Genomic DNA, 14055 nt, shown 5'->3' with positions numbered 1-14055 from the left:
GTAGTCTGATATGTAATAGAATAAGTGATTGTACATAAACCAACCGGCATTTCTCGCTTCTGTAAACCTGCTTGCTTAACACATTCCTCCCCTACCCCCTTCCCCCTTCCCCCTTTTTCCTCCCACCACAAGTAACGGACAAAGCCTTCCCGCCAAAGGACAGACAAAGGACGCCCAATCAGAGAACAACAAATGTCCTTACTTTAAAACCAACTAATCAGGCCCCTCATAATTTGAAACCTCCCCTGTGCTATTTGTCCCTGTCTATAAAAACGCTGTACCAACCCTGATCGGGGCCTCTCAGCGTCACTGGCGACGAGTGTGCAGAGGTCCAGGTTCGAACCTGCAATAAATGACCCTTGCCGCTTGGCTTTGACTTACGACTCTGGTGGTCTCTTGCGGGGGGTTCGCGACCTCAGGCATTACATTTGGAGGTTCCACCGAGATCTCCCCCAGGCCCACCAGACTTCGGGTCAACGGGTCATCTCTGATTCCGATCGGTAAGTAAGCCGGCTCTATCTTTTTCTCTCTGATCTGTGTTTCTTCTTAGGAGAACTGGTTCTGTCTGGAAGCTGGTGTGACCCTGGCGGACGCGCTATAGGGCACCCAGCCGGGGTCAGTTGGAGACGTCCACTGACACAGGGGGCCTTTCTGGCCCATCGGGGGGCCTTTTTGACCCATCAGGACTCTTTTCTGTGGGCCACTCACGCCCAACGTGCTTGTGAGTTAACCACTTTCACTTTCTCTACGGACTTCCAGTTTCTCTGTATAAATTAGTCCAGAGTGCTAAGAAACATCTCTAGGCGCCTGAAAAACCGGTAGGCATGCCCATTGTTACCTGTGTTCTGATGTGATGTGTGTCTGTGTGTCTGTCTGTTGAATTGACTGTAATGATTGTTGAGAGTCAGGGGCACGCGCCTGACTTACCCTATGTGTAGTCCCACGGCGTAAGCTACGGGATTCGAGTGGGCTCTAACCCGATTTCCGCGGTGATCCTCATATGGCTTAAGGCGGTCAAAATTTTTTTTGATGCAAGCAGGGGGTTTATACCTGCCTGCCTATGCTAAGAGGCACCTAAGCTCCGGCGACGGATGCGGACAGACAAGCACACGAGTGCTTCTGTGTCAGTCTAAATGTATTGTCACCCCTGGGCCCTTGTAATAATAACCATCCTAGCAGTAACCCTTTCTATCGGGTTGGCCGAAACAACACCAGAAAGTTGGAACCGCTGCGAGAGATTCTTGTTAGTTCTTGTTTTTCTTTCATGGGTCGGATGCTTTATTGGAATTAAGTGTTTTCTCGGCTAATCAGAATTAATTATTCCATCCTTTGTTCCTCTCTTCTCCTTCCCCAGCTCCCTGCGGCTTTTCCTCCCGCCCCTCCGCCCGGGACCCAGCCAGGCTGCCGAGGATCTCACCCTCGGAGGTTGCCTGCACAAACTCCTCCACCGCTCGTTTCAGCCGCTTCAGGGCCCCCTCCGTGCTGCCCCCTGGCCAGCGGCGCCCCCCGCGTCCGTGCTGCCCGTGCCCCCTTCTCTTCTCCTCTTCCTCAGAATCATAACATGGGCCAAATGCAGAGCACCCCTCTTTCCCTCCTCCTCACCAACTTCAGGGATGTAAGAGCTAGAGGACACAACTTAAGCCTAGACATTCGCAAAAGAAAGTTGATCGCCTACTGCCGCTCTGAATGGCCCACCTTTGGGGTCAATTGGCTTACGGAGGGAACCTTCTGCCTCCCTGTGGTCCTTAAAGTAAAATCAAGAATTTTCCTACCAGGGAAAGAAGGTCACCCGGATCAGATTCCCTATATTCTGGTGTGGCAAGATTTAGTGGAAAATCCACCTCCTTGGATGGCCTCTTTCTTAACAGCAGGGTCATGCCAAATCCTAGCGGCTAAACCTATCAACCCTCCCAAGCCGCTAACTCCAACTGCACCCCCTGTCCTCCCTGACAGCCAAGATTTACTTTCTCTCGACCCTCCCCCTTACCAGATTCCTCCCCTTATTCCGCAAGCTGCCCCTATCCCTGCTGCACCGGCAGAGCCTCCCGTAGCCCAGCCAATAGAACTAGAGAATAGGGAGGCTCAACCTGCGCTCATGCCTAGTGGGGGCGAAGTCCAAGGGCCGGCTGGATGCACCCGTAGGCGGGCCCCACATGAGCCAGGACTCCGCCTTCCTGACTCCACTGTAGCTTTACCCTTACGGGAAATAGGGCCTCCCGATGAGACGGGGAACCCCCGACTTCAATACTGGCCCTTCTCTACCAGTGACCTATATAACTGGAAAACCCAGAATGCCCGATTTTCTGACAACCCTAAAGATTTAATAAGTCTCTTAGCGTTATGTTTACCCACCAACCCACCTGGGATGATTGTCAGCAGCTCCTCCGAATCCTGTTCACCACCGAGGAGCGAGAAAGAATTCAATTGGAAGCAAGAAAGCTGGTTCCTGGAGATGACGGCCAACCCACTGCTAACCTTGATCTCATTAATGCAGCTTTTCCCTTGACCCGACCCCCACAGGATGGCTGGGACTACAACACGGCAGAAGGGAACTCCAGCACACCCACCAGGAAGTTTGGCCCAGATTGAGAGCCATTTATGAGAACGGGCCCCCTCCTGAGCCGCATCACTACCAACCCGGAGATTGTGTATACGTGCGGAGACACAAGCAAGAGACCCTCCAACCACGGTGGAAGGGACCCTACATTGTGATCCTAACCACACCCACCGCTCTCAAAGTCGACGGGATTGCTACCTGGATCCATTACATCCAAGCCCGACCAGCTGATCCCTTTGCGGTTCAAAGACTTCGTGCCGGAAGCCAACACCGCCTGGACGGTTGACCAGAGTAAGACCCATCCTTTAAAATTGACTCTGCATTGAAAACCTGACCCCGAAAACCGGCTGAGACCAAAGGCCCGGGTGTCCCATACCAAGACTGTTGCAGCAACTCAGGACCCACAATGATCAAAGGAACACTCACTAGCGTGCTCCTGCTCACCTCCTACGGACTGATAAGTATTGCGGGCAACCCCCACATACCCTATACTTTAACTTGGGAGGTTTCTAATTGGGAAACCCATGAAGTCTATAATACTACCACAAAGACAGATGTTCCCTTAAATACCTGGTGGCCGGATCTCTATTTTAATTTAGAACAGATGGCTAAGTCAGTCGGACTAGACCACGGGAGGGGAAAGGAAACAAGAAATTTCTTAAGCGAAACAGGGTTTTATGCATGCCCTGGGTTTGGACAAAAAGCTCGCTCCATATGTGGGGGAATTCTCAGCTACTACTGTAAGTCCTGGAGTTGTGTCACCGCCAATGACGGTAAATCAAAATGGAAGGTAACACCTCTTTACATCGACATGTCATTTGTCAAGCCCTGTGACATAGGTTTTTCCGGCCGAGGATATTACTCAGAAAATTGTAACCTTGTCCGTATCAAATTTCTAGAAGATGGAAAAAAAGAAACTAGATGGACCAATGGGCTTACTTGGGGAATCTATTTATATCGGGGACCACCCCACTATGCAACTGTTATTCAGATAAAACTAAAGGTAGAACCCAAGATTCCACCAGTGCTAGTAGGACCGAATCCAGTAGTAAGGGCCACAAGTGAGCCTACTACTAGGGCCACAAGTGAGCCTACTACTACTACTACTCCAGGGCCCACAAGTAAGCCTACTAATACCACGGGCAAGGGTCCTAGCTCTTCGGCCACTCAGGTGACCACAGTAACCAGGACCCCAAGAAAACCCCAAAAAATCCAAATCCCATTCAAAGATGACAAATACCACTTATCAGGCCTTAAACCATACTAACCCTAATGAGACAGAGGCTTGTTGGTTGTGCTATTCTATACAACCCCCATTTTATGAATCAGTGGCTATAATGGGTAATTATAACACTGCGAACAACTCAGATACTTGCAGATGGGGACAAAAAAGACCTGGTCTCACGCTACCAGTGCTTACGGGAAATGGAACATGTATAGGAAAAGCGCCTGAAAAGTATAGCCACTTGTGTACAAATAACATAAATATATCAGATATTTCAGAAAAGTGGATAATTCCACCAAATAACTCATGGTGGCTTTGCTCTCATGCAGGACTAACCCCCTGCCTCTATAAAAGTATATTCAATCAGTCAGAATTCTGTGTAATGGTAATTGTGTTCCCGAAAATCACATACCACACAGCTGAGTATATAGACCAGATGTGGATAGCACCAAAAGGGGTAACTAAAAGAGCACTCATTACTTCGGAGGCTCTAACCCCAGCCACCATATTCGGACTCGGGGCCATCAGAACAGGGACAGGGATCTCGGCCTTAACTATACAAAACAAGGGATTTAGTATACTTAGAGAAGCGGTTGATAAAGATATAGAAAGAATAGAAACCGCCATCACTTCGCTTGAAAAGTCCCTAACCTCCCTCTCGGAAGTAGTTTTACAAAACAGGAGAGGATTAGACCTGCTGTTCCTACAGCAAGGTGTTCTCTGTGCAGCACTAGGAGAAGAATGTTGTTTCTATGCTGACCACACAGGAATAGTAAGAGATTCTATGGCCAAGGTCCGAGAAGGGCTAAATAAACGAAAGAAGGAAAGAGAACAGGAGACAGGATGGTTTGAATCCTGGTTCAGTGCGTCCCCATGGTTAACTACCCTGCTCTCCGCTTTACTCGGACCTCTGGCCATCCTACTTCTCGCTCTCACATTAGGCCCCTGCATCATAAACAAAATTATTAATTTTGTCCAAGATAGGTTCAATACTATACAACTAATGATGTTAAAAACTCAGTACCTACCGCTCGAGACATTACAAACAGAGGCTTAAAAGACCCAAGATTGGCTCTTTAGGCACAAGAAAAAGGGGGAAATGAAAAGAACAGCTTTAAATCCAAATGACAGCCCTGCCTTAGTTTAAAGCTAATAATCTGCTTATTATGGATCTTTGATAAGAAATACAATTGCTGAGAAGTCTGTTTTGCTTGCTGTTTGCTACGAGCATTGTGAAACCTTTCCTGAATGTAACCCGCTAGGTAATAGAATAAGTTGTGAAACTTCCTAAATGTAGTCTGATATGTAATAGAATAAGTGATTGTACATAAACTAACCGGCATTTCTCGCTTCTGTAATCCTGCTTGCTTAACACATTCCTCCCCTACCCCCTTCCCCCTTCCCCCTTTTTCCTCCCACCACAAGTAACGGACAAAGCCTTCCCGCCAAAGGACAGACAAAGGACGCCCAATCAGAGAACAACAAATGTCCTTACTTTAAAACCAACTAATCAGGCCCCTCATAATTTGAAACCTCCCCTGTGCTATTTGTCCCTGTCTATAAAAACGCTGTACCAACCCTGATCGGGGCCTCTCAGTGTCACTGGCGACGAGTGCGCAGAGGTCCAGGTTCGAACCTGCAATAAATGACCCTTGCCGCTTGGCTTTGACTTACGACTCTGGTGGTCTCTTGTGGGGGGGTTTGCGACCTCGGGCATTACAAACCCACGGACTGCGAGATCATGACCTGACTCAAAGTCAGACGCATAGCCAACTGAGCCAGATGCCCCTACACTTGAACTATTTATATGGGAAGCAAAAGACTTTTTTTTTTTTTTTTAATTTTTTTTTTCAACGTTTTTATTTATTTTTGGGACAGAGAGAGACAGAGCATGAACGGGGGAGGGGCAGAGAGAGAGGGAGACACAGAATCAGAAACAGGCTCCGAGCCATCAGCCCAGAGCCTGACGCGGGGCTCGAACTCACGGACCGCGAGATCATGACCTGGCTGAAGTCGGACGCTTAACCGACTGCGCCACCCAGGCGCCCCAACAAAAGACTTTTTAAAAGGATAACTGATTACCATCACTTCCTTGTATAATTTTTTTTTTTTTTGCGCTAAGAATTCTCACAGTTACTCCAAATGCTTTCCCTTCAAAGCACAGTAAATCACCTGGTTCTGTTAAAGATGACTGTGGATTAATACGTGTGCCTCGAGTGTGTCGTGTAGGATGCCCAGAAACTTGCGGCAAAGACCTTCATGAATTGAAGCTCAAGCTCCTCCCTTCCACTTCTGATCTCATAAAGCCACTTTTTTTTTTTTAGTTTATTTATTTATTTTGAAAGAGACAGAGACAGCATGAGGGGAGGGGCAGAGAGAGACAGAGACAGAGAATGTCAAGCAGGCTCTGAGCTGCCAGTGCAGAGCCTGATGTGGGGCATGAACCCACGAAACTGTGAGATCATGACCTGAGCCAATACCAAGAGTAAGATGCTTAACTGACCGAGTCACTCAGGTGGGTGCCCCAAAAGTGAAGTTAAATTTATAACAAACTTAATCTGCAGTGAATGATACAGGCTTGATTGGAAGTTAGAAGACCTCACAACGCAATGGAAATTTTTGCCACAAAATGGAGGAAATACTTGAACAAGTCTAGACAAGGGACTTTTGAAGAAATGCAAGAAGTCATCTCAACTCATCTTTGGTAAAACTCCATTTTGCGTAAAGCTTTGTGTACTTTGGAGCCCATTAGAAGAATGACGCTGATAGACCAGAAAGAATCTGTACAGAGTCACTGAGGGTGATAAGAACCGAGAGTAAGCATTAGTTTCTTAGGACTGCTGTAACACAAGCTACATGGCCTGAAACAACAGAAATTTATGGTCTCATCATTCTGGAGGCTAGAGTTCTAAAATTAAGATGTTGGCAGCACCATGCTCACTCTGAAGCTGTGGGGGAGCATCCTTCTTTGCCTCTTCCTAGGTTCTGGAGGTGGTGGCTGTAAGTCCTTGATATTGCTTTGTTTGCAGTTCCAGTCTCTACCTCTGCCATCACATGCCATTCTCCCCATGTGTCTCTGTGGTGGTTTGTCTATGTATCTACGTGTCACAAGGAATTTCTCTCTTCTTTTAAGGACACCAATCGTATTGGAGTAGGACCCACCTTAATGACTTCATCTTAATTACATCTGCAAAGACCCTATTTCTAAATGAGGTCACATTCACAGATAACAGAAGTGAGGACTTTGACATAACTTTCTGGGGGACACAATCCAACCTGTAACAGGGTATGACCTACAGAGATCTTTTTTTTTTTGAGTTATTTATTTATTTTGAGAGAGAGAGCGTGCGCACACATGTGAGGGGTGGGGAGTGGGTACAGAGGGAGAGGGAGACAGAGAATCTCAAGCAGGCTCCACACTTAGCATGGAGCCAGACAGGGCTTGTACTCACGAACCATGAGATCATGACCTGAGATGAAATTAGGCGCTTAGCCAACTGAGCCACTCTGACATGCCTACAAAGATCTTTTAAAGTTGAAATGTATTTTAGTCCAAAAATGAGTCTTTGAGGATGTGATAAATTACAATAAGCCCTGGAGTATGGTGGTGGTCAGAATAATGCCCTCTCACCTATAGATGTCCATGCCCTAATCCCCAGGACCTGTGAATATGTTAGGTTACGAGACCGGGGAGATTTAGAGTTGCAGATGGGATTACAGTTGCTAATCTGACTTTAACATAGGTGATTATTCAGAGGGGACCTAATGTCATCACAAGTGTCCCTTAAATGTACAAGAATGAGTCAGAAGAGGAGGATGTGAGAAAAGCTTGACAAAGCATTGCTGGCTTTGAAGATGTGAGGGGGCCACCAGCCAAGGAATGTTGCAGCCTCTAGAAACTGAAAAAGACCAGAAAATGGATTCTCTTCTAGAGCCTCCAGAAGGAATGCAGACCTGTCCAAACCTTGATTTCAGCACAGTAAGACCCATTTAGGACTTCCAAACTCCAAAGCTATAGGGTAAACAAGTTTGCATTGTTTTAAGCCACCAAGTCTGTGATTACTTTATTTTAGCAGTCATAGGAAACGAATACAAGTGCTAGTGTCGTAAAAGGAAGATAGTATTTAAGCTGGTCAATTTTAGTATCATTAGGAACAACATCTTGGTAGACGTTAAAATAGACATATTTAAGGTAGGTGTTAGTAATTTGGCTCAGAACGATTTATAAAAATCAATTGCTAATGTGTTACTGCTGGAAGTAGTTACAAGATGCTGTGTTAAATAGACAAGAGATTTTGATGCAGAGAATGTTTCCACATTTGTTCAGTAGCATATACTTAGAGGATAAGTAAGCCTTTCAGTTATATTTCTTGTGCTTTGTTTCCCTTTACCAGAATAAAACTTACTAAAATGATGTGTATGCCCGTTAGAGTGTGTTGAATTCAATTAACATGGCTGGATTTAGAATTTCAATTTCACTGGCTGTATCAGAAAGTTCACCTGTAACCAGCTCCCTCTGGGGAAGATTGCCTTCCTGTGTAATCTGATTTCCATAGTTACATGGAATGAGAACCTGGCTCCTTGAAAACAAGGTATTGATCTGGTAAGAATCTACCTTATTCTTATTCATAAAAGCTGTTTTCAGCTGCAAGCATTTAAGTTTCTGAAAAATCACCCTATTCTAAAGGAATACTAACTAAAGCTTGAAGTGATGATTGTTGCTCTAATTATGCTTCTAACATTTTATGGGTTACTGTGTAGTCAAGTTGTATCATATTCTGCAAAAATAAGATTAGCCATAGAGAAGTCAGGAAGTTTCTGGCTTTGATTTTTCTTCAAACTGCAAATTTCAAATGATCCTTTCCCCTTTGGTTTGTTGGTCTTTTTCAACAAAATACCTCTGATTCTAATTTATATACCAAAAGGCAGGAGAGAGGTCAGAATGATTATAAAATGATTTGTGAGCCCAGAGAGTTTATGGTTATTTTATAAAATTCCCAGTATCTTGCAGCGATTTATTGCTAATTGTTAAATTTAATTCTGTACCAAGTGTTTACTTCCTTCCTTTCCTTTCCTTCTCTCTACTATCAAAACATTCCCTAGTGAGTTCCTTTAGAACTGTATGTGTGCATGTACATGCATACTGCCATTCTAAACAATACCAAGTTCAATTTCATGAGGATAATGTGTAAAAATCATTGTAGCAAGTTTCTTTAAACCAAGTAAGTAAGTAAGTAAGCCCTATACCCAATATGGGGCTTGAACTCACAACCCCAAGATCAAGGGTTGCATGCTCCACTGACTGAGCCAGCTGGGTGGCCTTGCAGCAAGTTTCTTTAAATTGAGAAAGAGTGCTTATAGTACTGGTGATGCTCTGCCATATCAGTATAGGTGAGACTTACTCTCTGGTAAACACTCAACCATGAAATTCCTCCTGGCAGGTGGGAGAAACCTGCAGGTGATTACTAGAACCCAAAGCAGTAGTGCAGATTGGATTGATGGGCTGTGATAAAGGACTAGGTACCCATATTAAGGAGCATTATACTATATATAGGAATCAGGAATTCCCAGGCACTCTGTAAACATGGAAACTGATGTATGAAAAGTCTGAGGTCCTGGCATAGCAACAGCTGATTTCTGTTATCTCCATATTTTCTATACCTGGAATTGTCTGGGTTTCATTACAAGGACCTCTAAGTGACACCTAGATTCTTTTATATATGGACCCATCCACAGTCACATTTTCTTTTCTTTTCTTTTAATTTTTAAATTACCTATTTTATTAAAAAATTTTTTTAAACATTTATTTATTATTGACAGAGACAGACAGAGCATGAGCATGGGAGGGGCAGAGAGGGGGGAGACACAGAATCTGAAGCATGCTCCACACTCTGAGCTGTCAGCACAGAGCTGGACACGGTGCTCGAACTCGTGGACTGTGAGATTGTGACCTGAGCTGAAGTTGGACGCTTTACCGACTGAGCCACCCAGGCGCCCCATAAATTGTCTATTTATTAAAATTTTTTTAATGTTTATTTATTTTTGAGAGAGAGAGAGAGAGACAGAGCATGAGTGGGAGAGGGACAGAGAGAGAGTGAGACACAGAATCTGAAGCAGGCTCTGAGCTGTCAGCACAGAGCTCGATGTGGGGCTCAAACTCATAAACACAAGATCGTGACCTGAGCTGGAGTTGGACGCTCAAATGACTGAACCTCTCAGGTGCCCCTAAAAAATTTTTTTAATGTTTATTTAAACATGTGGGACTCGAACTCACAGACTGTGAGGCCATGACCTGAGCTGAAGTTGGACGCTCAACCGACTGAGCCACACAGGTGTCCCCATAGCCACATTTTTAAATCTCCTTAATTGCAGCTATGTATTTACCCTTCTACTCTCAAATGAATTAGTGTCATATTCTAATTTAAGTTTTTTTAATTTTTATTTTAAGTAGGCTTCACTCACAACCCTGAGATCGAGTCGTATGCTGTACAGAGTGAATCATCCAGGTACCCTAGACCTTGTTTTGACTCAGGGGCAGGTGGTATAATCAAATAACCACAAGCAATTCATGTTCATACAGCTTTTTCTAAAGAGAGGAGTTTGGTTTTGCCTTCTTAGAAAGCAAACACTCTACCTCCAACCCTTGTTCTAAGTGAAGGTTTTCTATGCAAAAATTGCAGAAAATCCAAGTAGTCTCAAAATATCCTGCTGTACTGCGTTACCAGAGACGGAGCAAGTTTGGAAGGAAAATGTTTCCAAATTTTCACATTCCAGCTATGTGAAGTAAATAATTATTTTTCTGAATTATATTTCCTTTGATTTTTGTCAATTAGTATTGAGAATTGCATTATTTTCTCAGTAAAACAAATCAGAGCCTTTAAAGAAAGACTTCACAGCACACAATAGCAAGGATGCATTCAAACTCAATTTAGTAAGTGTTATGTTAGGTCCTTGGGGTTTTTGATTGATGATATACCCATGTATATTACTTGTGAAATGTCTGTTGATTCCAGCCATGTGGTAAAAATCATTGCTTAGTGGAAAACAATAGCTGTGAAATGATAAAATGGAAAACACTATAATATTCATTTTTAAAAAGATGAATAGGAATTCAATGAATGTAATAAATTCCTCTTGTAACATAGTTGACTAGCAGTAATAAGAATGTAGAAACTACTGGGAGAAGAATGTAATATTAACCACTTTTTAATAAAAAGTCTTTATAACATATATCTTCAGCAGCTAAATTTAATTTCCTACAGCTCTTTGTATACAGATAATTTTCACGCATACAAGCTTTTGCATTATTTACAATTAGTTCACAGTTCATGGCGATAGAAATTTTAGAAAGAAAATATTAACTTCCTCCCCCGAGATCAATGACTTGCAAATTCATTCCTTGTCAGAGATGCACTGTCTCCGTTTTTTAACACCAAGATAACAGCGCCTTACACAACTATTCTCTTACTTGATTAGGGGCAAAATGTCACCTTTGCTGAAAGCAATCCACTGCTTTCACAGCAATCAAAGATCAAAATCCCACTTTATAGATAGAAATTGCACATGGATTTTCATAGGAATAAAGGTTGTTGATAGTGTCAAGTTGTTGCCTGAGCTAAGACTTGGGGAATTCTGAAGGAATCCAGGTTAAACTTAATTTTATGATTCATTTAAAAATATTATTTAAATTTATTACAAAATTCGATAAACTTAATTTTGGTTCATTTAAAAGTAGTATTTAAATTTATTATAAAATCCTGCTTCCCAGAAGTATTAGTGAAAAAATTTTTTTAAATGTTTATTTATTTTTGAAAGAGCGAGAGAGAGAGCATGAGCTGCGGAGGGGCAGAAAGAGAGGGAGACACAGAATTACAAGCAGGCTCCAGGCTCTGAGCTGTCAGCACAGAGCCCAAAGGAGGGCTCGAAGTCACAAACTGGAAGATTATGACCTGAGCCTAAGTCGGATGCTTAACTGACTGAGCCACCCAGGTGCCCTACCTGGAAGTATTATTTTAATAAGTTCTTCAATAATTATTGCGGTACCACCGACATTGAACCAAATTATCATAATCTGCAACTAGATGATGTTTCAAAATATGGATGGATGTGGTCCCCTTCCTTTTATTTTTTTATTTTTTTTAACGTTTATTTATTTTTGAGACAGAGAGAGACAGAGCATGACCAGGGGAGGGTCAGAGAGAGAGGGAGACACAGAATCTGAAACGGGCTCCAGGCTCTGAGCTGTCAGCACAGAGCCCGACGCGGGGCTCGAACTCATGGACCGTGAGATCATGACCTGAACTGAAGTCGGCCGCTTAACCGACTGAGCCACCCAGGTGCCCCCCCCCCCTTTTTTTTTGTTCTTGTTCCCTTAACTCTTCCCCAATGGCACACAATAGGTCATCATTGCCCCAAGGACAAGTGAACCAGAGAACCAAGGCAGCAACTTCCTGTTTTGTTTGTTTGCTTTCAAATCTCCAGGACCAAGTATAAGGCGAAAAGATTGGAAAGAATACTTGATCAATGAGTTTCACTCTGCCCCTACCTCCCTTTGTTCCTGCCTGGTAGCAATGAAAACAAAACAACCAAACCAAACCACACCCCCATTAGAACCTCATCCTGCACGGGAAGAGGAAGAGAACATTGGAAATAAACAGTAGGCAGGTGTCAGTGAGAGGTCCCTTGAAAAGAGGTCTGCACCTCTTCAAACAACACTCTGGGTTGGGAGAGGGATGTTAATAGACTCTCCGATAAATTTCGGTATCTGAGAGTGGGTGTGTCTAGTGTCCTGCTTTCTTCTGGGTGGCCCAAAGGGTCAGATGATATGCTTTGGGCAGCATAGACAATAAAGAGGCTTCCAGGAAGAAATCCAACTGCACAAAACCTGCCTTTCACCTTGCTCCTTCTTTCTTTTTAAAAACTGTACAAAATAGATACATAATTAATAGACGAAGAGCTATTTATAAGGAATATCAACAAATCAAATATTTATTGAAGGTTGTATGTGTCCACCTTCGAAAACTTTTGAGAAAGTTATTGTGCAGCCCATGTAACACATGTTTTAAGAGGCAGAGAAAGGGAAAATTCAGAGTAGAATGAAATAAGATTCATGAAGGAGATAAATCTTGGGTGAGAGGTGGAAACTTACTGGGTTTTAGTAAAGATAAAACATACCCCAAACACAAAAACCAGGCAAGGAAGGAATAGGTCTTCAGAAGAAGAATCTTTTCTTCCTGGAATCCCTGTAGGCTGAAACCAATCACTGAAGCACGGACATATGGAAACTGAAAATATTAAAAATGAATAATAAACAACAACTCCTTTCCCCTCAACTTGTTCAAACCAGTAATGGGCAAAGGGTGCCTTTGTGAAGGCTCAGTGGTGCATGTGGATATGCAAGGATATCACTTCAGCGGGAAAAAGAGCCAGGGGAGAATTATTGCCTCCTATTTTTATTTCTCTGGCTAGTCTTCAGGTGGAATTGTCAAAAAACACCAAAAATTATTCTGAAATGTAAATTTCTCTAACTGAATCATCAAACCAGAAGGCCCATTGTTGCTCATGTTAAGAACCAAGCAGTGCAGTTTACGGGATTTTCTCAGATGCCATGTTGTAAAATTGGGAGTGTGTGTGTGTGTGTGTGTGTGTGTGTGTAGTTCACAGTAAAGCCCTTGCACCTGTACCTGCTACATCATTCTCTCCAGGTGGTTTTCCCACAAAGCTCAGCTTCTGCATAACTATTCCATTGCTTACTTAGAAAGGTTATTATGAAGTTGCTATGGACTAAATTGTGTCCCCCTGAAATTAATGGTTAAGCCCTAACTCCCAATGTCATGATATTTGGATATGGGCTTTGGGGAGGTAATTGGGTTTAGATGAGGTCATCAGAGTGAGGCCCTTGTGATGGGTTTAGTGCCCCTTTAAGGTGAGATGTCACAGCTCGCTCTTTCTTTCTGCCATGTGAGGACATGATGAGAAGGTGGTTGTCTACAAACCAGGAAAAGGATTCTTGCCAGAACCTACCATGCTGGTACCCTGATCTCAGACTTCCAGCTTCCAGAACTGTGAGAAAATAAATTTCTGTTGTTTAAACCCCACCAATTATTTTGTTATGACAGCCTGAACAAACTAAGACAGAAGAATTGGGCTTGCCAGCATGCGGATGTTTTCTGAATGTCAAGTGGTTATTGACTTTAGTCTGCAGGAATGCATTAAGATGAACATAAACTACTGCTTCTTACCACTTACATATCATCATGTCAGTGCTTTAGCT

The 14055-nt window shown here is 43.4% G+C and overlaps 1 protein-coding gene across 1 annotated transcript; it reads left to right on the top strand.

The window, feature by feature from the left end:
- Positions 1-212: 212 nt before the first annotated feature.
- LOC122220150 (proline-rich protein 36-like) lies at positions 213-3079 on the top strand. Its single transcript, XM_042939301.1, has 2 exons — positions 213-500; positions 1355-3079. Exon 2 carries the CDS (start codon positions 1562-1564, stop codon positions 2504-2506), a length of 945 nt encoding a protein of 314 aa, XP_042795235.1. The 5' UTR covers positions 213-500; positions 1355-1561; the 3' UTR covers positions 2507-3079.
- The last annotated feature ends 10976 nt before the right edge of the window (positions 3080-14055 follow it).

This window comes from Panthera leo, chromosome B2 (genome assembly GCF_018350215.1).
Source record: "Panthera leo isolate Ple1 chromosome B2, P.leo_Ple1_pat1.1, whole genome shotgun sequence".
Taxonomy (NCBI): domain Eukaryota; kingdom Metazoa; phylum Chordata; class Mammalia; order Carnivora; family Felidae; genus Panthera; species Panthera leo.
This window is presented reverse-complemented; position numbering and strand designations above follow the sequence as displayed.

Bases quoted from the DNA above. Each gene is read 5' to 3' on its own strand.
- LOC122220150 (XM_042939301.1), top strand. From the start codon at position 1,562: ATGGGCCAAATGCAGAGCACCCCTCTTTCCCTCCTCCTCACCAACTTC.